This window comes from Vulpes lagopus, chromosome 14 (assembly GCF_018345385.1).
Source record: "Vulpes lagopus strain Blue_001 chromosome 14, ASM1834538v1, whole genome shotgun sequence".
In the NCBI taxonomy this organism is placed as follows: Eukaryota; Metazoa; Chordata; class Mammalia; order Carnivora; family Canidae; genus Vulpes; species Vulpes lagopus.
The window spans coordinates 10711929-10733990 of record NC_054837.1 but is presented as its reverse complement, the minus strand read 5'-3'; the positions used below and the strand labels follow the sequence as shown (position 1 = coordinate 10733990).

The 22062-nt window shown below is 46.6% G+C and overlaps 1 protein-coding gene and 1 long non-coding RNA gene across 5 annotated transcripts in view; one reads left to right on the top strand and one right to left on the bottom strand.

The window, feature by feature from the left end:
* The window catches only part of LOC121475375, a 53282-nt gene extending 47277 nt beyond the window's left edge, over window positions 1-6005 (bottom strand). For all 3 annotated transcript variants that reach the window (XR_005983736.1, XR_005983737.1, XR_005983738.1), the window contains exon 1: window positions 5605-6005. This is a non-coding gene — a long non-coding RNA (uncharacterized LOC121475375). The remainder of the gene's footprint in view (window positions 1-5604) is intronic.
* Window positions 6006-6154: 149 nt separating this feature from the next.
* Window positions 6155-22062, top strand: part of UPB1 (beta-ureidopropionase 1) — a 30443-nt gene continuing 14535 nt past the window's right edge. Inside the window, exons 1-3 of one of the 2 annotated variants that reach the window (XM_041728591.1) lie at window positions 6155-6334; window positions 13114-13285; window positions 15720-15807. In XM_041728591.1, coding sequence (XP_041584525.1) covers window positions 6231-6334; window positions 13114-13285; window positions 15720-15807 — 364 coding nt within the window. In that variant the 5' untranslated portion in view covers window positions 6155-6230. Of the gene's footprint in view, window positions 6335-11473; window positions 12519-13113; window positions 13286-15719; window positions 15808-22062 lie in introns of those variants that run through there. The other variant, XM_041728592.1, reaches the window with a different exon arrangement.

Below are 22062 nucleotides of genomic sequence, written 5' to 3'. Positions count from 1 at the left end.
AACCCATTGCATATTTATATAATTGTTTTAGGGGGAGAAGGAGGTGGAAAAGAGGTTGGGGTTTGTTATGTTTTTTGAGAAGAAGCTTTATTTACTACATTGGTATTTCATGAAATTTGAGTCCCAAAAAGTCAACCTGGGATTTTGCATTCCTAATGACACCTAAGTATGTGCTTCGTTTGCTAGCCTAAATGATTAACAAACTAGTGATGTTTCATGGACTAGATGGCAATTTCAGCTAGTCAACTTTGCTTTATTTCAGTCTTCAGCCTTCCTCAAAAATTACTCAATGTTCAAATTGTAAGCTATTAATCACAAGAACTAGTGGAAAGAGTATAAGTGATTCAGTGCAAAGGCTTATAACCACTGGAAAAATACTTCAAAGATAAGTATCCAATACATTAAGGATGGTATGTAGATGGTTTCCCATGGGAATATTATATTAAAACACTTTTCCTCAATTAAAAATAATTATCTGGGATCCCTGGGTGGCGCAGCGGTTTAGCGCCTGCCTTTGGCCCAGGGTGCGATCCTGGAGACCCGGGATCGAATCCCACGCCGGTGCATGGAGCCTGCTTCTCCCTCTGCCTATGTCTCTGCCTCTCTCTCTCTCTCTGTGTGTGTGTGTGTGTGTGACTATCATAAATAAATTAAAAATAATAATAATAATAATCTTACAGAGATAACACTGTATAGATTTTCAAAGATATTTCAACTTAGTTTATTTGATTCTTTCAAATCAAAGGAAGTGGACTAGACTGGAAGTCTAGTCCAGTGCAGCTCCCACTGTACCACAGCAATCCGATATAAGCGTGGACCAGTTCTGGCTTTAAGGTGCCAATATCCAAGGAGTTCTCCTGCAGCTGTTAGGCACATGTGCTCTACTTGCCCTCACCATCCACATAAAAAAATAAAAAGGTCTCAATGAAAACAGTTGTTAGAACACTGTTAGAAGAGATGTCAAATTCTAGCAATAATAAAATCATAGAATTTATGTGTGACTGGATCCCGGGACTCCAGGATCACACCCTGGGCCAAAGGCAGGCGCCAAACCGCTGAGCCACGCAGGGATCCCCCAACATTTATAAATATTGATATGATATTCAATTTGGTTCAACAATCATTTATTGAGCTCCAGTTATATGCAAAGCTCTGTAGATCCAAAGACATGTCATACCTCTGACCTCAAGAAACTTCACAGATTGAATATTATGGCAACACAGAAGTGGTGGGAATTTAGGTAAGCCTGAAGGAGCCAGGAAAGGCTTTATTGAAGTGATACTTGAATCTTAAGGTTTAGGTAAGAACTATATAAGCGAAGAAAGAGCTGAGCAAACACAGAGATGTGAAATGGTATGGAATGTTTGTACAAATAGAAGCAGTTTGACAATATTGGAGCCCAAAGTATAGGGTAGGGGAAAGTGATAGCATAAAGTGATGTCCAATAGAGGGCCTTATTCTATGTACTCTTGGACTTCAGACTGAACTAATCGAGCGCCATTGAAGAACAGATTACCCTGGGAACCAAGACCAAGAGGGAATCTGAAGTTGGGAGGCAGAAAGATTATGATGAGTTGGTTGAAGTAATTTAAGAAATGATGAGAACCTGTACAAGAAATGTATAAGTAGCAAGAAGAATGGAAAAGATGCATCAGGTAAGTCATATTCCAGAAAAAATTTGAGGCTGTTGAATGATGTTGTCTGAGGGGTTGGGTTTCCTAACCTAAATATCTCTTTAGGGCCTCTCCTATGCCTGACACTTCTACTATTAGAGGTTCCTTCTGCAGGGTTTGAAGAGGCCCTTACTAGAATGGAGTTGATCAGTGCATTTTAATGTTGGTCAACTAACATTAAGGTGGATTATGCAAGTTTAATGAGAGTAAAGAAGCCCTCTTGCTGGAAGGAGAAAGAGGACAGGTGGGATCTCTGTGTCATGACCCTTGCAAAGACTGCTCACCAATGATTACCATAAAATTTTAGTTCTTCATATGTGATAAGCAGACGCCATAGCACTTTAAACATTTTCCTTAAGAATTTTTTTTTAACATTTTCCTTAAGAATTAACACACACTGTGAATTTAAAAGTAACAACTAAAAATAGACACCGTACCTTTCTAATAAATGAGCTCTTTCTATTAAACCAGTTTCTAGAGGAACTTTTTTTTTTTTTAAGATTTTATTTATTCATGAGAGACACACAGAGAGGCAGAGACACAAGCAGAGGGAGAAGCAGGATCTCTGCAAGGAGCCCAAAGTGGGACTTGATCCTGGGATCAGGATCACACCCTGGGCCAAAGGCAGACGCCCAACTGCTGAGCCACCCAGGCGTCCCTAGAGGAATTTATATATGACTAGCTTATTTGAATCACATTTTGTTAGAATTAGGAAAGGCTTAGTTCATCTCTATAAACTGTCTTCCCAGCCTCTTCCCCTTAACAACCTTTCCTACAACAGGAAAATGGTGATAAAAGTTGAACCCAGACTAAACTGTAGATTTCCTGACTCCTGGTCTAAGGCTCTCTTCTATAAAATAATTTTAATAAAATGTTTCAAATATAAATAAAAGCATAACAAATACCCAGATATATTTTTTTAAGATTTTATTTATTTATTCATGAGAAACAGAGAGAGAGGCAGAGACACAGGCAGAGGGAGAAGCAGGCTCCATGCAGGGAGCACAACGTGAGACTCGATCCCAGGTCTCCAGGATTACTTACGCCCTGGGCTGAAGGCGGTGCTAAACCGCTAAGCCACCCAGGCTACCCCAAATACCCAGATTTTTACAATGTTAGTATCAAATGCTCCGAATCTTTTTTGACAAGAAATGGCACTTTAATACTTTGAATCTTTTAAAAAAGTAATTAAAATATATCAGCAGATGATGTCCATTCCTCTAACCCTTTCCCCTATCTCCTTCTCCAGTCATAACCACCGTATTGAAGTGTGGTATATCCTATTCTTCCTGTTCATGTTTGTATACACTCAAATGATTATATATCCATAAACCACACCATGTTGCCACAAAATGAGTTGGTCTTCAAAACAAGGAGGAGTCCCTCACTCTAGCATGCTTGCATGCAACTAAAACCTTTGGTGCTTGGCTGGGTATTTCAAAAAGAAACTAGGGCAGAGTTTAAAGTCTTTTTTAATAATTACCATAGGAGGATCTAGTGATGTGTCTTACTATTTAGAGTGAAAAATAAATTAAGCAAATATAAAAATTTAAATATGATTTTTTTAATCCTTTTTCAGTTAGCACTTCATATTTGTGAAACTCTGGTTTACAATGACCTAGTGTGAATGACCTGTCATTGAACAATAGGGAAAGATGGATTGAGCAATTTAACTAGTAATAATAGTTTCTACTTCTGCTTCAAGGTCCAGCTCAAATGTCACCACCTTAATGAATCTATCTTTGATCCCATCAAAATTAATTCCTTCAGTAGTCACTTATTGAGTGCCAGAGCCCCATAGATACAAAAGTAGATCAGATCCAGTTCCTGCCCAGGGCTCAGAAATAATTACACAATAGTTTTTGATAAATGCTCTAATAGAGGTATCCATAAAGGGTTACTGAAATCTATACTTTTCCTGGAGCAATTGGAGAAGACATTACAGAGGAGGCGATATTTGAGCTGCATCTTGCAAATTGAGTAGGAATTCACAAATAGAAGATAAAAGGTCATTCCAGGTAGGGAGACACTGAATGAGAGGGTTCAAAGGATGGTAAGGTATCAGTTTTAGAAAGACAACTAAGGATAGACATCAGAGATACAGGGATAAGTTAGATGCCTAACAACAATTCAAGCAGAAGATGACATGATTGTAGGCATGAGGTGGGAGGGGGAAAGATTTTCACAAAATTTAGGAGACAAATTTAGCAGAATTTGATGCTTCTTTGTATAAGGGAAAGAAAGAACATGGAGGAGCTGAGGATGACTCCCAAAGGCTTAGCAAAATGAGTGGGCAATAAGGCCATTAACTAAAATAGGAAATACCACACAGAAGGTGAGAACAGGCCTGGTGTGGGGGGGTGTCATTTCCCTGAGGCATTTGAGGTCACTTCGTTAGGCCTTAAACAATTTCCCTTTCTACGCCAGAAACCACCCCTTCCTCTGAATTCCGTAGCATAATGTGTACCTTTCCACATCAGATTATTTAAATAAATATTTACAAGTCTATCCCTACCTTAAACCATGAAGAAAAACTACTAGTTTTTTTTTTAGATTTTATTTATTTATTTATTTATTTATTTATTTATTTATTTATTTATGAGAGACACACGGAGTGAGGTAGAGACACAGGCAGAGGGAGAAGCAGGCTCCACACAGCCCGATGTGGGACTCGATCCCAGGACTCCAGGATCACACCCTGGGCTGAAGGCAGACGCTAAACCACTGAGCCACCCAGACATCCCAAACTACTAGCTCTTATTTTCTCTGTATTGTCCTTATCTCTGACCCTTATATACAAAAGCCCCTCAAAGTTTGCATTCTTGGAAAGGGAGCTCCAGGAGATACGAGACACTGTTAATATTTATCAAAACAATGGCCAAAACTTGTGAGTTATTGACTTCCATAAACTATCTAAAGCATCTAGTCTAGGGGAACCCTGGGTGGCTCAGCGGTTTGGCGCCTGCCTTTGGCCCAGGGTGCGATCCTGGAATCCCGGGATCGAGTCCCACGTCGGGCTCCCGACATGGAGCCTGCTTCTCCCTCCTCCTGTGTCTCTGCCTCTTTCTCTCTCTCTCTCTGTGTCTATCATAAAAATAAATAAATAAATCTTTTAAAAAAAATAAAGCATCTGGTCTATCTACGGTTCCTAATTTTAGATTCTTTTGTGCTCACCTTTTTTAATTTTTAAGTAGGCTCTACACGCAGTGGGGAGCCCGACACAGGGCTTGAACTGATGACCTGAAGACCAAGACCTGGGCTGAGCCAAGAAGTCAGAGGCTCAGACCAACTAAGCCACCGGGGCACCCCTGTCTTATCTTACTTGTAAGCAACCCTGCAAGGTAGCTGTAGTCCTGTTTTACAGATAAAGCAACCGAAGGCCAGGACAGAGGGCCAAGGGCGTCTGAACAACCTTCCCGAGGTCACAAGGTTTGCGAGTTGCCGAACCCAGCCAGACTTGGGCCCACTGGTTGAGCTGCTGTCCTGACTCAGTTGGGCGGACAAGCGGACCTTCTCTGGCTCTCGAGAGGGTAGCGGTCTCTGGATCTGCGGGGACTGAGAGAGGAGCCTCACCCCGTCACCTCCGCGACAGCCTAGAGCGCCCTCCTCAAGAAAGCGCCCACGCGGGCACACTCACAGCTGCGGGCCCCCCCCCCCCCCCCCCGCTGCCCCGAGACCCCGCCTCCGCGGTATTCGCCAAAGCACGTAGCGTCACTGGACCCTTTGCTCCAGCTCCGCCAGCTCAGGCCAAGAAGCCCGGGGTGCGCGCGCGGTCGGGCCTCCCAGCCCGGCCTCTGGGTGAGGGAGAGGCGGGAGGAGGGGAGGGGGAGGGGCGAGGGAGGTGGGGAAGGGCTAAACGTTCTCACAGACGCTGGGTACTGCCGACGGTGGTGCGGCCACTGCCCTCGGGACACTAAAGCTCGTCCCGTACCTTCTTCCGCTGTCCTGTGCAGCGGGCCGGCTCTGCGAGCAGCTCCAGTTCCGCCGACCGGACACCGAGGGCGGAGGCCGCGGCAGGGAGAAGCCCCGCCCAGCGGCTGCGGCGGGAACGGGCCCCCGCGAAGGTCCGACAGGACGCGGCAGGCATTTACCTCAGACCGCGCCGCTGCCTCCCGGAGGCCGCGCCCAGGCCTCCCTCACCGCCTCCAGGGTGCTCGGTCCCTCCCGACACCTCGGGCCAGGAACCGGACGGCGAGAGAAGGGGATAGGGCGCAGAGGGGGCCTCCAAAGGCCGCAGGCAGGGAGCGGCGGCAGCCGGGTCCGGCTGCCGAGGCGCGAGGAAGGGGCGTGTCCTGGCGCATGCGGAAGGCGGGGCCAGGGGCGAGGGGCGGGCTAACCCGCGACGCCCTGGAACGCTGATTGGCTGCACAGCGTGGAGGCGTGAGGAGGGGGCGTGTCCTCACGTGAGCCCTCCTGGGGGCCAAAGGTGTCTGGGTAGGGAGGAGGGCGCGTGCGCGGACCTTGTGGCCGGCTCCTCCTTCTCCTCTTACTGGGTGCAAAGGGTAGGCGGTGTTAGTCTGGACATCAGCCCCTCATCTGCGCTTGCGGACTCTGGCCATGGCGGGACCTGAGTGGGAGTCGCTGGAGCAGTGCTTGGAGAAGCACCTGCCACCCGCAGACTTGCGGGAGGTGAAACGCATTCTCTATGGCAAGGAAACCAGGTCTGGGGCCCAGAGGATGGGGGGTGGGGAGACCTTGGGGCCAGAGTGTGTGAGTCGGAGGAACCAGGGAGAAGGCTTTAGGATCTGAAGGGTTCTGTGGGAGCAATGAAGATCTGAGTTGGTAAGCAGAGGCCTTAGGATGTCTAGATGTGATGGCTCTGGGCCTCAGGGGTTGCACAATCCTCAAGTGACCCTTTACAAGCCACTTTGTCCCTAGTTGCTTAGAACCCAGAAAGGAAAAGCATCTGGAAGGAAAAGGACAGGTTTTTATTCTCTGTAGCTTTCTCTGTGGCCGCCAAGCTCTCCTTCCCTTCTTCCAGGGACCAGCTGCCTCCCCAGAGCCAGGCCTGTGCTCTGGGTGTCTGGGTTAGTGCCTCCAGCAAGTCTACTGATTGTCTAGGCCCAGCCCCTACTTCCTGCAGTGACTGGGCCTCTGGCAGATCCTTGGAGGTAGAGGCTAGCTGGATCTGGCTGGAGAAGGGACCTTTCCTGCTGGCAAGCCACAAGAGTTAGCTACCACAGTCAGTGCAAATGTTTTTCCACTCCCAGCCAGCTGTGTGCAATCACTAGGACTTTCTGAGGTTGGTGCACTGCTGGACACTGGGGATACAATGCTAGAGAACACTTTCACTCTTGTTTCTCTTCAGTACACTTTTCTCCAAGCAACCAGAAGATGTAAATTATATCTTGTTGCTTCTTTGCTTAAAACTCTGAAGGATTCCCATGGTTCTGTTTTGGAAACCCAAACTCTGACCCAATGAGTTCCTGACTTAATGTCCTTCCACTTTCTTGCCTATTGGAGGACTCCCCATGAGCCGTCTGGTCCCCCTCCCCAAGGCTACTTCCTGACCTTGTGGCAGTAACCTTGAGGCAGGAAACTAACTGATCAACCTGAAACTCGAGGGTGTTGATTGGATCAGTGGTTCTCAGCCACTCCCTGTAGAGGAGTTATTGCAGAGAGGTCACATCTCAGATCTCAGAGAACATAAAGTGAACTTTACCATTCACTAGTGAACATAGCTAGTGGTAAAGGTAGAACAACTGCCTTTGGGAGGTAGGAGTGGTACAGAACTCTGTCGTAAAGGGCTCTTTACCCAAAGAGGGATTCCGGGGACTGGATGACCTTCAAGGTTCCTCCAGTGAAATAATATTTTCCACCACACTTGTCAAGAGGGAAGCCTCTGAGAGTTGAAGGTGTCTGCCATTTTTTTTTAAAGATTTTATTTATTTATTTATTCATGAGAGACAGAGAGAGAATGGCAGAGACACAGGCAGAGGGAGAGGCATGCTCCTCGCAGGGAGCATGACATGGGACTCAGTCCTGGGTCTCCAGGATCAAGCCCTGGGCTGAAAGTGGCACTAAACCACAGAGCCACTAGGGCTGCCCTGAAGGTGCCTTAAAGCAGAGGTCTCAGGTTGGGAACAGGTGTTTTTTTCTTTCTTTCTTTTTTTTTCTTTTTTTAAAAAAATGAAGTAGACATGTTCTTCTGGCAAAAGAAATGGAGAGAGTTTGTGGTGTCAAAGAGAGGTAAAGTGCAAGAGTCTTAGGACAAGGAAAATTTCTCATACAGGTGACTGGCTAGAGCACATTCTAAAAACTGGGATAAGGACTGCCTTGCAAAAGGGACCTTATGGAGCATTTGGATCTTTCTAGAGTGGGGAGGGATTATAATGGGCAGTAAAATGGGAGCCAGTATCTATTGGCCAGTAACAACTGGGCCTCATCCTAGGGCTGGCTTATAATAACTGTTCATGAAAGGTTCTCTTCCACTCAGCACTGAGGCCTTCCAGGCTTTACCTCGAGTGTATTATCTTCTATATTTGCTTAGTCCTTGCAATTGGGTGGGATTTGACTATGCACAGGATTGTGAACTGAAGATGGAAAATCATTGGTCATTTAAAAACTCTTTTCCCGCTTAAACCCTTGCTCATTCCTCATAGCCTGACTCAGACATGGTCAACTCTGTGATGGCCTGGTGGGACCCCTCAGCCCCTCCTCAGGCCTCCTGACTGCATTCCACACAAGACCACCTTCTCTCCCGATTCCTTGCTGAATCCATCCAAAGACGATGCTTAGTAAAAGTTTGCTAAGTGAATGAGCTGAATGGGGTTTTGCCTGGGCCAGGTAAATTAAATCCTCAAAGAACACGAACTCTCAACTTTAAGACAGCCAGAACCAAGAGGCATTTATTAATTCAGCAAACATTTATTGCATGTTTACTTTTGTCCTGAGCACGAGAAGTACAAGGATGAGTAAGCTATGGCTCCCTCCCACCCTGAGGGGCTTTCCGCCTCTTGGTGGTTGTCCTACATGGTGAGAGAAGGATGCAAGGAGAGCTAGAGAGAGCGTATATATGTGGAGGTGGGGTTGGATCAGGAAGGTTTCCCAGGGGCGCCATGCTTGGACTGCATCCTGAAGGAGATGGAGAAGTTGGTTTGGAGACAGGAAGGACACAGGTACTCCGAGTCAAGGCCCAGACACCAAGGAGCATGCTCATTTGGGGACTGCAGGTGTACAATGCTGTAGAGGAGGCAGAATTAGCCATGGTAGATCCAGGGGCTCTGTACACCATGCTAAGGCAGTGGGACCTGTCCTAATGGTAGTGGGAGCCTTTCAAGAATTTGAAAAGAGCAGGTGAAAGATGAGGCCTAAAGTAGAGTGCCTGGGGGCCAAGAGGAGGAAGGATTCCTCCCAAGGCCAAGGTCTTAGTAGGTCAGCAGGCAGTGTAGATAGCCAAACATAGCAAAGGAGGCGGATCATGCCAATTTCTGGCTTCAGTCAGGTGGCTGGTTCATTCATCTGACGGGGAGTAGCTTTGGGGAAATCTGATGAGTTGTATTGGGGATGCTGTTCAGTTTCCTAGGGCTGCTAGAACAAATTACCACACACTGGTGGCTTAAACCAAAAGAAATTTATTCTCACAGTCCTGAAGACAGGAAGTATAAAACCAAGGTGTCAGCAAGGCCACACTTCTCCAAAGGCTCTGGAAGAGAATCCTTCCTTGCCTTCTCTAGTTTCTGGTAGCTTCTGGCATCCCTTAGCTTGTGGCAGCATCACCCCAATCTCTGCCTCCAACAAAAGCAGGACCAAGGAAACCTCTGCCTCTCTGTCTTCATATGTCCTCCTTCTCTGCCCCCTGTCTCCTCTGGACATTTCTTATAAGAATACCTGTCAGGCAGTTTGGGTGGCTCAGTGTTTTTGTTTTTGTTTTTTTTTTTGGCCCAGTGGTTTAGCACCACCTTCAGCCCAGGGCCTGATCCTGGAGACCCGGGATCAAGTCCCACATTGGGCTCCCTGCATCCCTGCATGGAGCCTGCTTCTCCCTCTGCCCGCCCCCCTCTCTGTCTCCCTCTGTCTCTCATGAATAAATAAATAAAATATTAAAAAAAAATACCTGTCACTGGGTTTAGGGCTTGCCTGGATAGTCCAGGGTGATATTATCTTGAGATCTTTAATTACATCTGCAAATATCCTTTTTCCAAATAAGGTCTCATTCACAGGTTGTGGGTATTAGGATGTGGATGTTATCTTTTGGGGGGGGCCACTTTTCAGTCCACTACAGGGTCTATGCAGAGGTGGTCCTCATCAGGGGAGGCTGGGCTTGGGATTGTCCTCATTCCAGGTGGTAGAGTAGACACAGAGTGGGACAGGCCCGAGGAGGGACTCAGGAGAACCTGATGTTAAAAGAATCAGAGGAAGTAGAGACTTTGCATGTTTCTCCAGAGTTGAGGAAGTAGGGGTAGGGGGCCCTAGGGCAGATATCAAGGACACTGAGCAGGATAGGGACAGAGTGTTAGATGGTATAGGGAGGTCTAGAAGGATGAAAACAGGAGTGTGAGTCTCTCCCATTGCTAAAGAGGACCAGAGGCTAGTGGCAATTCGGCGTGGGGGAGTGGGCCCCAGGAAACGGGGCTGAGGAAGGTGAGGGAGGTGAGAGCTTTGGGGAAGCTCCCTACAAAGGGGAAGTGATGAGAGCAAGTGGTAACAAGAGGCACCTGTGGAGAGTGTCTTCTTTTTTTAATTAATTAATTTATTAATTTATTTATTAATGGGAAAGACTCAAATAGCTTGTGAGAGAGAGGGAAAGAGAGCATGAGCAAGGGGAAGGGCAGAGGGAGAGGGAGAAGCAGACTCCCTGCTGAGGGCAGAGCCTGAGGCAGAGTTTGATCCCAGGACCCTGAAATCATGACCTGAGCCAAAGTCAGACAGGTAACTGACTGAGCCACCTAGGTGCCCCTCAAATAGCTTTAATGGTGGATGTGGTAGGTCTGTAGGAAACAGGAAGAGATGTCCAAGCTATGCATATTGTTAAATAAAAAAGGCAAGTAAGGGGAAGAGCAAAATATACAGGACACCAATGTAGTTTACACACATATAGGAAAATATCGGAAAGCTACCTATAGCATTGTTCAGAGAGATTGTCTCAGGTTTGGGGCTGGAGCTTAGGGGTGGAATGGAGAAGGGAACTTAGTTTTCACTTGATATCCTTTTCACTGTTTGCATTGTTTCTCCCATGAGCATGTGTTTCTTTTGTAGCAAAGCTCTAGTTTAATTATTTAAAACACTGATAGTAAAGAGCTATTAGAGGGGAAAGATGAAGTAGTTCTAGAAGCTAGAAGTTGCAGAAGAGGCAGGAGCTGGGCTCCCTCAGGTGAGGCCTGCCTTGACCCTGGTTGGCAATGGATAGGGGCCAGGGGAGGGGCCCAGGAGAGTATATTGGGGCCAGAACAGGAAGTATGGGATTTCCTCCTTGATGTTAGAGGTGAGGCCATGAGGGGCTTTAGTAGCAGGATAAGGGGCGGAAGGACAGAAGGCTGGCTATAGGAACCAAGGCAGGATTTCCAGCAGCATTGTGATTCATCTACTGGTCTCTGCCCACCTTCACTCCACCCCTCCAGGCCATGGCTGGTCTATGTCCTACCACATCCCTGTGCCAAGCCTTTAGTGGGCAAAGTGCTTGTTTATGGGTTGGGGCTCGAGGGTCTGTTGGGTTCTCCAAGAGTAGACAAGACAGGACGTGGTGATAGACCAGCTAGATAACAGGAGGGTGGAGGTGACGAGACAACCTGAGGGTAGTTCTCTATATGGGAGGTTGGAGTGGCTTGGCCTGCACCAGGGGAATGAGTGTCCACAGGGAATGGGGTGGGGGAGGTGTGGAGGCAGCACTCAACTTAGTGACAAGGCAGGGAGGCTGCATGGCACATAATAATGGAGGCCATGGTGGTGGAAAGATGGGGAGAGCCCAACAGCTGTGGGCATTGGATGAGGAAGGACAGCCAGAGGCTGAGGAACATCTGTCATCCAGGTGACAGCTACAGGTAGGCTTGCAAAAGTGAGACAAGATCTCTTCTATCTGCTCTCTTCCTGGGATGAGACCCAGACTGAGGACAGGCCCACCAAGATGTGTCCCAAAGACAGCCTTGCTCCCCCGCCCAAGGGCCTGAGGGGAAATGGACACACAGAGAACTGTTCTCCTTCTTCCCCTGTCCCCCACGGTGACTTATCCTGGGGCTGAGTTCTATAGTGGGGGAGCCCTCCGCTTGAGGACAGGAGGACCGTGTCTGAGGCAGTCACGGCATAGGGAGGTGCGGTGTGGGCACTGCTGCTATTTCTAACCTGCTAAAGCGAACGGAACCCTGACTAGTTGAAAAGCAGGCTGATTGTCAGGGGTGGAACCGAACTTGGAGCTGTCAGGGCCGTCACATGGAAACCGCCTGGCAGGGGGCGGCGACAGGGGGGCTTGGGCTGACAGGGCTGTGATTTTGAAAGAAACGTCTTTAAGAAAGTGATTTAAAGTAGGAGAGAAATATTATTATTAGATAATGGCTGTCAGGTTATTTTTTGATGTGTTCTCTGAGTATTTCATAACCATCTTGCCCCTAGATGGTAAGGCCTTCCTGGCCGGAGGCCATGTCCCATGCACGCGCCGGTTTCACCTCCGCGCATGGCACACAACCAGCACCGGGAGGCATTTCCTGTTTGGCCAGTGGTCACGTAGGTGGAAGGTTTTATAAATAATCCATTTGCCTTTGTTAATAAACCACAAAACAGGATGAGTGCCTACATCTTTGGCCTGGACACCTGCCTGGACACCTGAGGCTCACCAAGCGCCCCCCCACCTCCCGCCCCACCAGCACCAGGCATGGGACTGCCCCTGGCTGGGAGCAGCAGCAGGACAGGGAGGTGGGGCTCACCAGAGACTTGTAACCCTGAGTGGCAAATGGTCACAGGACCACCCCCCCTCCCGCCATGCTTCAGTCCGGGCCCCTCCACCCAGCCGTCTCCTAAGCCCTGTTCTCAGCAGTAGCAGTGCCTCTGTCTGTGGCAGCCTGCCCCACCCCCCAAGCTCAGCAGAGCCCTCTGATTCTAGTCCACAAGCATTTTTGGGAACCCATTGCCTCTCTTCTTCTCTGCTGACTGCTGAGACTTACATCTCCACCCTGAGGTCAGCAGCTCTAAAACATCAACCTTTTGGCCAGTCACCCTGCAGCCCCTTCCACTGCTCCCCGACTTGGCCAGGCCTGACCACAGCGCCTCCCTGGTGAAGTCCACGCTCAGTGTAGTGTCCATTCTTATCACCAGGCAGGGCCGTCCCTCCTCCTGGCCCCAGCTCTAGCTTCCCACGACTGGGTCTTGGCACTGGGCTGCTCTGTGTGCCTTCTTGCCAGATGCCCCCACCTCTTCTCTACCTGATAGATGACTATCAGGGCAGTTGGAGGGGAATTTTAAATTTAGCGGATCTCATGCAAATTGTTTCCCTTCTTTCCTGCCCATTTAGGAAGCTTGATCTGCCCAGCAGGGCTTTTGAAGCCGCCTTGGAAGGGGACTTTGAGCTACAGGGATATGCCTTTGAGGCAGCAGAGGAGCAGCTGAGGCCACCTCGGACTGTGCGTGTGGGACTTGTTCAGAACAAAACTCCCCTGCCTGCAGATGCCCCTGTGGCAAAACAGGTGCAGCCTCTTTTAACCATAAATACGTAACCAGAGCCTTTGGCCCACTCTGTGTTTTGAACACATCCACAGTCCCTGGGTGGCCACTCACTACAGGTCCATAGGCACTATGAGTGGCCACCTAGATGCTTCTGCCCTCACCACTCCCTTCCCTGCAAGCTTACATCTCCGGCTCCTCTTTCTCTTCTGGCTCCTACCCTCTCTCTGCCTGCCTTTCACTCCTCACTGTTTTTTCCATCTTCCCCTCCACATCCTCTCCTGCGATTGATCTGAAGTTCCATTTATCAGTTGGGAGGGTGCCCTTTTGTCTGCCTCAGGCTCTCTCTGGAACTCTCTCTCTCTCAGCCTTTTGCCAGAAAGGTACCTGCCAGCATACACCAGTCAGGACCTGTCTGTCCATCCGTGATCCTGAGGGTGGGGACTCACTAAACCCAGATGTCTATCAGCTGATGGTGCCTCAGGGTGACAGGAATATGATATGCATTTCCTTATGACCTTACGGTTAATATAAATGTGACAGCATCTTGTATGTCCCTAAAGAAATACGTTGTCACAGACACAAGTGATTTGTTATATACACTTCTTCACGGCATTCCTCCAGCTGCTCAAACTTTTAAGACTTTCTCTGCAAAGGTTTCCTGGGGATACAGCATGCCCCAGAACTCCTAAGGATTCTCAAGAAAAGGTCAATTGGATTCCAAGGCTGGTTCTGCATCATCTTTCACTTTGGTCCTTCTGCTTTTGTTGGATTAAAAGATCTCTGGTTTCTCGGTTCACTTTTTGTCTCTGGATTGGCTGACTGAATGTTTCCTCAACCATCCCAGATTGTCAGGGGGCAGAGACACTGTTCTCACCCCCATGGCACCTACCTAGGAGCACACTTCATACCCTGTCAGGACCTAGCAAATATCCATGGAGTCTTGGTGTGCGGTCTCACAGGGGAGAGACAGCATCCTAAAGAGTGGGTGCTGTCTGGGTTTATCAACCTGGTTCTTCTGGTCTTTCTTTGAACAAACACTTCTGAACATCTCCTGGGAGCCAGACATTGTGCTGAGGACACCGAAAAAGATGAAGACACTCTCCTCCTGCCCCTAAGGAGCTTGTGGGCTGATGGGTGCACAGTGCACAACCACACACCAAGAGTCCATGGATATTTGCTAGGTCCTGACAGGGTATGAAGTGTGCTCCTAGGTAGGTGCCATGGGGGTGAGAACAGTGTCTCTGCCCCCTGACAATCTGGGATGGTTGAGGAAACATTCACAGTCAGCCAATCCAGAGACAAAAAGTGAACCGAGAAACCAGAGATCTTTTAATCCAACAAAAGCAGAAGGACCAAAGTGAAAGATGATGCAGAACCGGCCTTGGAATCCAATTGACCTTTTCTTGAGAATCCTTAGGAGTTCTGGGGCATGCTGTATCCCCAGGAAACCTTTGCAGAGAAAGTCTTAAAAGTTTGAGCAGCTGGAGGAATGCTGTGAAGAAGTGTATACAACAAATGGTGGTGGAGGAGCACAGCAGCACAACAGGACCAGTGCCATCGTGGGGACCCACAGGGGAGTGTTGAGGCACCTCTTGATGCTCAGCCCTTTGCTGGGAAAGTCACTCCTCTGTGGGTGACACATGATATGAATAACACATCCAGGGAAGATTAGGTGGGGTGGGGAAGTACATTCCTGATGGAGGACACACCTGGAAAATGGGATCTAGTCATTGAATGATAAACACACAGGAAAAAAAAAAGATAAGAAATACATAGGAAAATGGAAGTGGCGAGACAAGTCATGCCAGAAGCCTTGAGATCAGACAGTAGAAAGTGGACTATGTCCTGAGGCAAAAGGAGCAGTTAGCCCAGGGGATGGCCAAGGTGTGCACTGGGTGTGGGCCCCTCTTACAGGAAATAGCCAATAAGCTATACATTCCTCTGAGCACCTCCTTGGAGTAGATGGTGCTCTCCCCATTCTCCAGGTGATGAAACTGAAGCTCTGAAGGCAACATCGAGTGTGTGGGACCCTAGAGCCTCTGTACTTCCACCTTTTATTTTTTTTTATTTTTATTTATTTTTTTGTTTTTTGTATTTATGTATCTATTTAGAGCAGGAGAAGTGGAGGGGCGGGGGGACTCTCAAGCAGACTCCCCAATGAGCACAGAGCCTGATGCAGGGGCTAATCCCACAACTCTGAAATCATGACCTAGGCCAAAAATCAAGAGTCAGACGCTCAGTGAGCCACCCAGGCACCCCATGCACCTCCACCTTTGACTGTAGCAGATTTTGGAGTTAATGAGAGCAGGATATATCAGAACCTCCCCACTCTACTCATCCTGTTGCAGCTGCCTAGGTGGGGGGTTGTTGCCCAAATATGGGGCTGAGTTCTGAAACTGATCTCAACCAATAGAAGAAAATGGGTTCTAATCCTTGCTTTTTGAATTTGGCCAGGTCACTGCTCTTCATAGACGCATAGAAGCCATCGTAGAGGTGGCTGCAGTGTGCGGAGTGAACATCATCTGTTTCCAGGAAGCATGGAGTAAGTCTCTCTTGGGGTGCTTTCTCTGCTGCCTTCAGACAATAGTGTATTATCTCCATGTCACCGAGAGGACTACTTGGTTTTAAAAAATCTTCCCTTCTCTCATCTATAGAAAGATTCTTTTGTCAACCACATCAGAAAGTCAGGAATCCTGGCTTCCATGTACCCCAGTCTCATCTGGTCCTGCCAGTTCTTCCTCCGAAATTGTTCTGAACCCATTCAGCTTTTCCTCCCCATCTTCTAACCACTGCCCTGGTCTAAGGCACCATCAGCTCACACCTTGGCTTCTGTAATTGCTTCCAGTACTTCAGCCCCTTCTAACTGGTTCATCACACCTTCTAGCAAAGATCTTTACAAAACTCAACTCTGTACTGCTTAGTCTCTTCCTTCCCCCACCTCTGCAGCCTCATCTCTGCTGAGCTCTGCCCTAACCTCCCTGATCCTTCACTCCCCTACAGCACCCACTCCCTCCTTCCAGGCCACAGTGCAGCAGCTGCTCCCTCTGCCTGCCTGGCCTTCATCCCTCTTCTGCTTTCCTTGCCTTTTAGACCCTGTCCAACCTTCGCACAGAAGCTGAGAGCCCAGCTCCCTATCTAAAATTTCCCTGTTACATACTGCTGGTACCATATACCTTTATTTAATTTTTATCCAAGTTATACATGCTCATGGTTGGGAGTCTAATGGTCTGCAAGGTCTTTTACCAAAAACTAGCTATCCTCCTTCCCAGAGGCAACTACTTTCTACTCTTAGTTGGTTCTTTGAGAATCTGACTTTGTGTTGCTGCTTCCTGATTTTTCAGTTTTGCACCATCTGTTAACTTCCTCCTATGGAAGAAGACAGCATTGGTCCCTTCCTCCTCTATCTGCTCTCTTACACATACCCTTCCTATCCTCCATCCATTCTCTGCCAAGCCATTTTGTAGATTTAGATTTTTTTTCCTGAATCACTTTCTCTTTTCCCCAGAATTTGCTTTGTTTTCTGCACACCTACCCCAAATTCTATCCTAAACTTTCTTCCAGCTTCCTCAATCTTCACATATTTAGACATGTGAAGCTGTCTGTTGATTCCATCTCCTTTTTTTTAATTGTTAAGTTTTTATTTTAATTCTAGTTAGCTAACATACAGTGTTATGTTCATTTCAGGTGTACAATATAGTGATTCAGCAGTTCCATATATCACCTGGTGCTCATCACAACAAGTGCATTCCTTAATTGCCATCACCTGTTTCCACCATACCCCCCCCCCCCCCATGCTGGTTCCATCTCCTTGAAGGAATATGTTCCCAGAGCTTTCTGACTGCTCTAATCTGAATTAGTTGCCCCCTCTGCTGGCTGCCCGGCTGTCATCCTGGGATTTCCCTTCACCATCATGCTGGGGAGTTCCTTTGTCTTGTTCTTGTGTTTCTCCTATCCCACATCTTCCTCTTTCTTCATTTTCTCCCTCTTTTTGGTTGAGTAGTGTTCTGAGAAAACACATAGGAGGTAACCTTTTGGAGACCTTGCATATCTGAACATATGTTTCTCCTAAAACTAACTTGATAGTTTAGTTGGGTATTGAATTCTAGGTTAGAAGTAATTTGCTTTCAGAAGTTTAAACACATTGCTCCAGTTTCTCTTGGCTTTGTGTGTTGTTGACTAGTAGCCATTTTGACTGATGACCCACTCCCTATGATCTGTTTATTTTTCTCTAGTAGGTTATAGAATTTTCTCTTTTCTAATGCTTTGGAGTTTCATAATGATATGCCATCGTGTGTATCTATTTTATTTTTTCATTAAGTTATCAAATATTTATTGAGCACCTACTATATGCTAGGTGTCACCATAGGTACTTGAGATACAGCAGCAAGCCAAAAAGACAGACATTTCTGCCCCTAGAGGTGTCTTCTCATGGGGAATGGGGAGACAGTACATAATATGTATGTATTTTAATCCATTATTCTAGGAACTCAGCGGGTTCTTCTAGGCTAGAAATGTGGGTCCTTCAGATCTACTATTCATTAGTGATTTTCTCCTCTTTTTTCTTTCTTCTTTTCCTGTTACTTCTACTATTATAATGTTAGAACTCTGGACTAGGTCCCTAATTTTCTTAAGTATTTCCTCCTATTTTTCATCTTTGTCTTTTTGCTCAGTTTTCTGATAGATTTTATCTAATTTGCCATTCATCCTTTTGTTTCTGCTGTCATACTTTGAATTTACAAGAGTTCTTTTGGTCTGAAAGCTCCTGTTTTATGACATCTTGTTCCTATAATTGCAATACTTTCTCTTGTCTCTGAGGATGTTATGTAGCATTTTTTTCCCTCCTTCTTTGTTTCGTACTTACTCCAAATTGGTCTTTTATCCCCAGATGAATTGGGAGTTAAAAAACTGCAAGCTCTGAGTTTGTGGGAAGGGCTCCTCCCCATTGAGCTTCATGATAGGATGACTTGGTTTAGCTGTTTATTAGCTAATCCCCCATAGTAGTATCTTTGGGTCATTCTCTTCAGGCTGGCCAGAGTCCCCAGAGAAGATTCTTCTTATCTCTTGCCAAGAAGAGAAAGAGGATAGGGGTCCAGTGTGCCAATGTTTACTGAATCCCTGTTTTTCATCTTCATCTGTCCTGGCTTCCCCAAGGCCAGAGGCATTCTGTTTAAGCACCTCCAGGGAAAGAGCCTCTGGCCTTCTGCTGAGGTGGGAGAGAACTCATGCCAGCCTTGTGCAGGGAGGAGGGATCTGGGTTTCCAACTGCTTCTTAAGCAGATTTCTGACCAATTTTTGTTTGTCACCCCTTCCTGCTTCCCCACCTTCAGAGCTACGTAGTGCTTCTTACTCCTAAACTCTCCAGGGGTGGGCAGCAGCCCAGGATGTGATCCTGGGGACTCAGGATCGAGTCCCGCGTCAGGCTCCCTGCATGGAGCCTGCTTCTCCCTCTGCCTGTGTCTCTGCCTCTCTCTCTCTCTCTCTCTCTCTCTGTGTGTGTGTCTGTCATGAATAAATAAATAAAATCTAAAAAAAAAAAAAACTTTCCAGGGGTATGTGGTGGAGAGCAAGGTGTTTCCCAGCTTCCTCTACTGTTGGGAGCCTGAATTTTCTGAGCCTATCACAATATCTACCCTCATCCTTCAGCTCTCCAACCTCTTGTGTTTTGTTGCTCTTGCCCTTATCTCTGTGCTTCATCCTCCTGGGTTTGTACCTTTGCCTAAAAATCCCTTTATTGGACAGCCCAGGTGGCTCAGGGTGGCTCAGCAGTTTAGCACCGCCTTCAGCCTAGGGCCTGATCCTGGAGACCTGGGATGGAGTCCCACGCCAGGCTCCCTGCATGGAGCCTGTTTCTCCCTTGGCCTGTGTCTCTGCCTCTCTCTCTCTCTCTCTATCTCTGTGTCTCTCATGAATAAATAAATAAATAAATCTTTTTAAAAATCCCCTTATTGTTATTTGGTACAGTTGCAAAAAAGAGCAAAGGTGTGCCTCCAATTTGCCATCTGAACTCAGAAGTTCATTTCATTTTTCATGTTCATGATTACTTATACTTTCACTCGTTTGGGCAACACTTTTGATTTGTCTGCCTCCTCCATTAGACCATAAACTCCATGGGGTCATTGTCTACATAGTGTTAGTTTATTTTTCCAATTCTAATTACCACCCCTATTTTTTTTTACCACCCCTATTTTTTAACGTTAAAAAGATTTAATTGTGGAAAAATATATATAACATAATGATCACTTTAACCATTGGTAAATGTACAATTCAGTGATATAAAACGCATTCACAAAGTTGTATAACCACTATCTATGCCCAAGACTTTTTCAGTATCTCCAACAAAAAATCTGTACTCAATTAATAAATACCCCTTTATCCTGCACCTCTGATAACCTCTATTTTACTTTCTGTCTCTATGAATTTGATTACTCTAGGAACCTCATGTAAGTGGAATCATATAGTATATGTCTTCTTGTGACTGGGTTATTTCACTTTAGGATAATGTTTTCAAGGTCCATCCTGCTGTGGCATATGTCAGAATGCCTTTCCTTTTTAAGGCTGCATAATATTTTACTGTAGACCACATTTTGTCTATCCATTCCCCCCCACCCCTGTTTTGTCTTTAAAAAATTTTATTTATTTACTTGAGAGAGAGAGTGTGCACAAGCAAGGGGAGGTATGGAGAGAGAGAGAGAATCTCAAGCAGACTCCCCATTGAGTGGGAAGCCTGACACAGGGCTCCATCCCACAACCCTGAGATCATGACGTGAGCTGAAATCCAGAGGCTGACACTTGACCGATTGAACCACTCGGGCTCGGTTTTATCTTTAAATGTTTTATCGTTAATGAACAGTCCCTGCTACATGACAGACAAAATGTTTATGGTGGTTTAAGCAACTTCTTCCTTTTTTTGGATCTGGAAAGCTCTCTCATCCATTAAGACCTAGCACAGACATCCCCTTCTTTGGGGGACCCTGAGAACTCCCCTGCATAAAACTGAACACTCTGATACTGTGCAGCCACTCAAGGTTATAATTCAGTCCCCCCATCTAGGCTAGCAGCTCCTGAGGGCTGGGCTAGGTCTAAATTTAAAGCTTGACTCCTGGAGTGTTGGTTCAATAAATAGAGAATCCTCTTCCCCTCTAATCTGAAAGCTGTAGTTGGACTTTGCAGCCAGCCTCCCCCAACCTCCATTCCACATTCTTCTTTGGAAAGTTTGTTTACAGTGGTTAGGTAAATAGGAAAAGAAGCCATTAAAATGGAAATAGAGAAACTTGGAGGGTTTAGCAACCTGAAATGAAGTCAGAAAGGGAGGTTTTATTCTCTTGGGTACATGAGTCTTTCCTAATGTGTTGAAAGCTGAGAATAAATGGTCATTAAGGATCTTTTTTGTCATTAACAGCTTTTTTTGTTGACTTCCTTAAAATAGTTCATCCCTCTTTCCTGAAGGCAAGCCTGGAGAGTCTTGAGCCTGGTACCAAGGCTCCTGGGGCTGTTGTTGGCAGAACTGTGGTGGCCAAGGTGGTGGTGGTACCATTGGTAGCCTCTTCACACTGGTGCCATCTTAGAACCAGCCATCCTACAACTGAAAGGAATTGGGAGACTGATTTTTTTCATCTTCCTTCTCTGTGAAATGAAGAGAGTCTCCCCTATTTCAGAAAGATATGGGGACCAGCTGCCTATTACTGGGCCCATGACCCATGTTTGGGAAAGGCTGGCTATAATTAGTAGCCCCAAACAGGCCACCTGCCCCCACTTAAGACACTTGCCATTCACATCACACTGCTTCCTCCAAACCCTCCCTGCAGGTTTCTCATTTCTGAGTGATGTGAACCATAGCAAGCATCTGGAAACTTCCAGGAGGCTAATCCTCCTGAAAGAAATGGACTTAGGTCGTTGGAAGGAGGAAGGTCTAAAGAGTGTACAGAATTGGTCCAAAAAAAGAATTCAGTACTCCAAAGCAAGAAGAAAAAACCAAACAGCTCACTAGGAAATGGGCAAAGAGTAGGAACAAGATTGCTTCAAGGATGAACCCAGAAAGGCCAGTGACCATGTGGCAAGGTGCTTCACCCACAGGTGATAATCTAGTATATATATATAGTATATGGATTAAAACTGTGGTGCATCCAGTGGGGATGAGAAGTGGTGCCAGTTCACAACATCAGACCTGTGGACACTAGAGAGTAGGCTGGGGAGGAATGGAACACATGTAGCCAAAAATCCCTGTGCCTACCTCCATTATAGCCCCTACCCTCCCCCACAAAAGCAAGCATCATCTTGAACCTGGTATGTGTAATGTTCTGTGAACTGTTACTACATATGTAGGTACCTGCTGTTTGAAAAATAAAAAAGCAAACAAAAATCAGTTTATGAATTTAATGAAATTTCTTATTTAATTAGCCCCCTGATGGCATCTAGCCAGAGAACATGGGAATAATGCATTTATCCTTGGGGAACATTCAGTCCATCATCCAGCGGTTCCCAGACTCCTTATGGGAGTTCATTAAGTGAGTGGCTTTTCTTTTCTCTCTCCTCATGAGGGGGAACATTTCTGTGGTGATGTGCTCAGGGTACCCAGTGCCATCCTCAGTGGCCCTCATGCTTTCCCCAGGGAGTCTTGGCTGTGCTTGTACCAACCCACAGATTGGCCAGCAGTTTGGAATCTGCAGTAAAATATACATAAGATAACTCTACCATTTTAGGCATTTTTATACAGTTCAGTGGCATTAAGCACATTCACACTGTTGTGCAACCATCACAATCATCCATCTCCAGAATTTTTTCCTCTTCCCAAACTGAA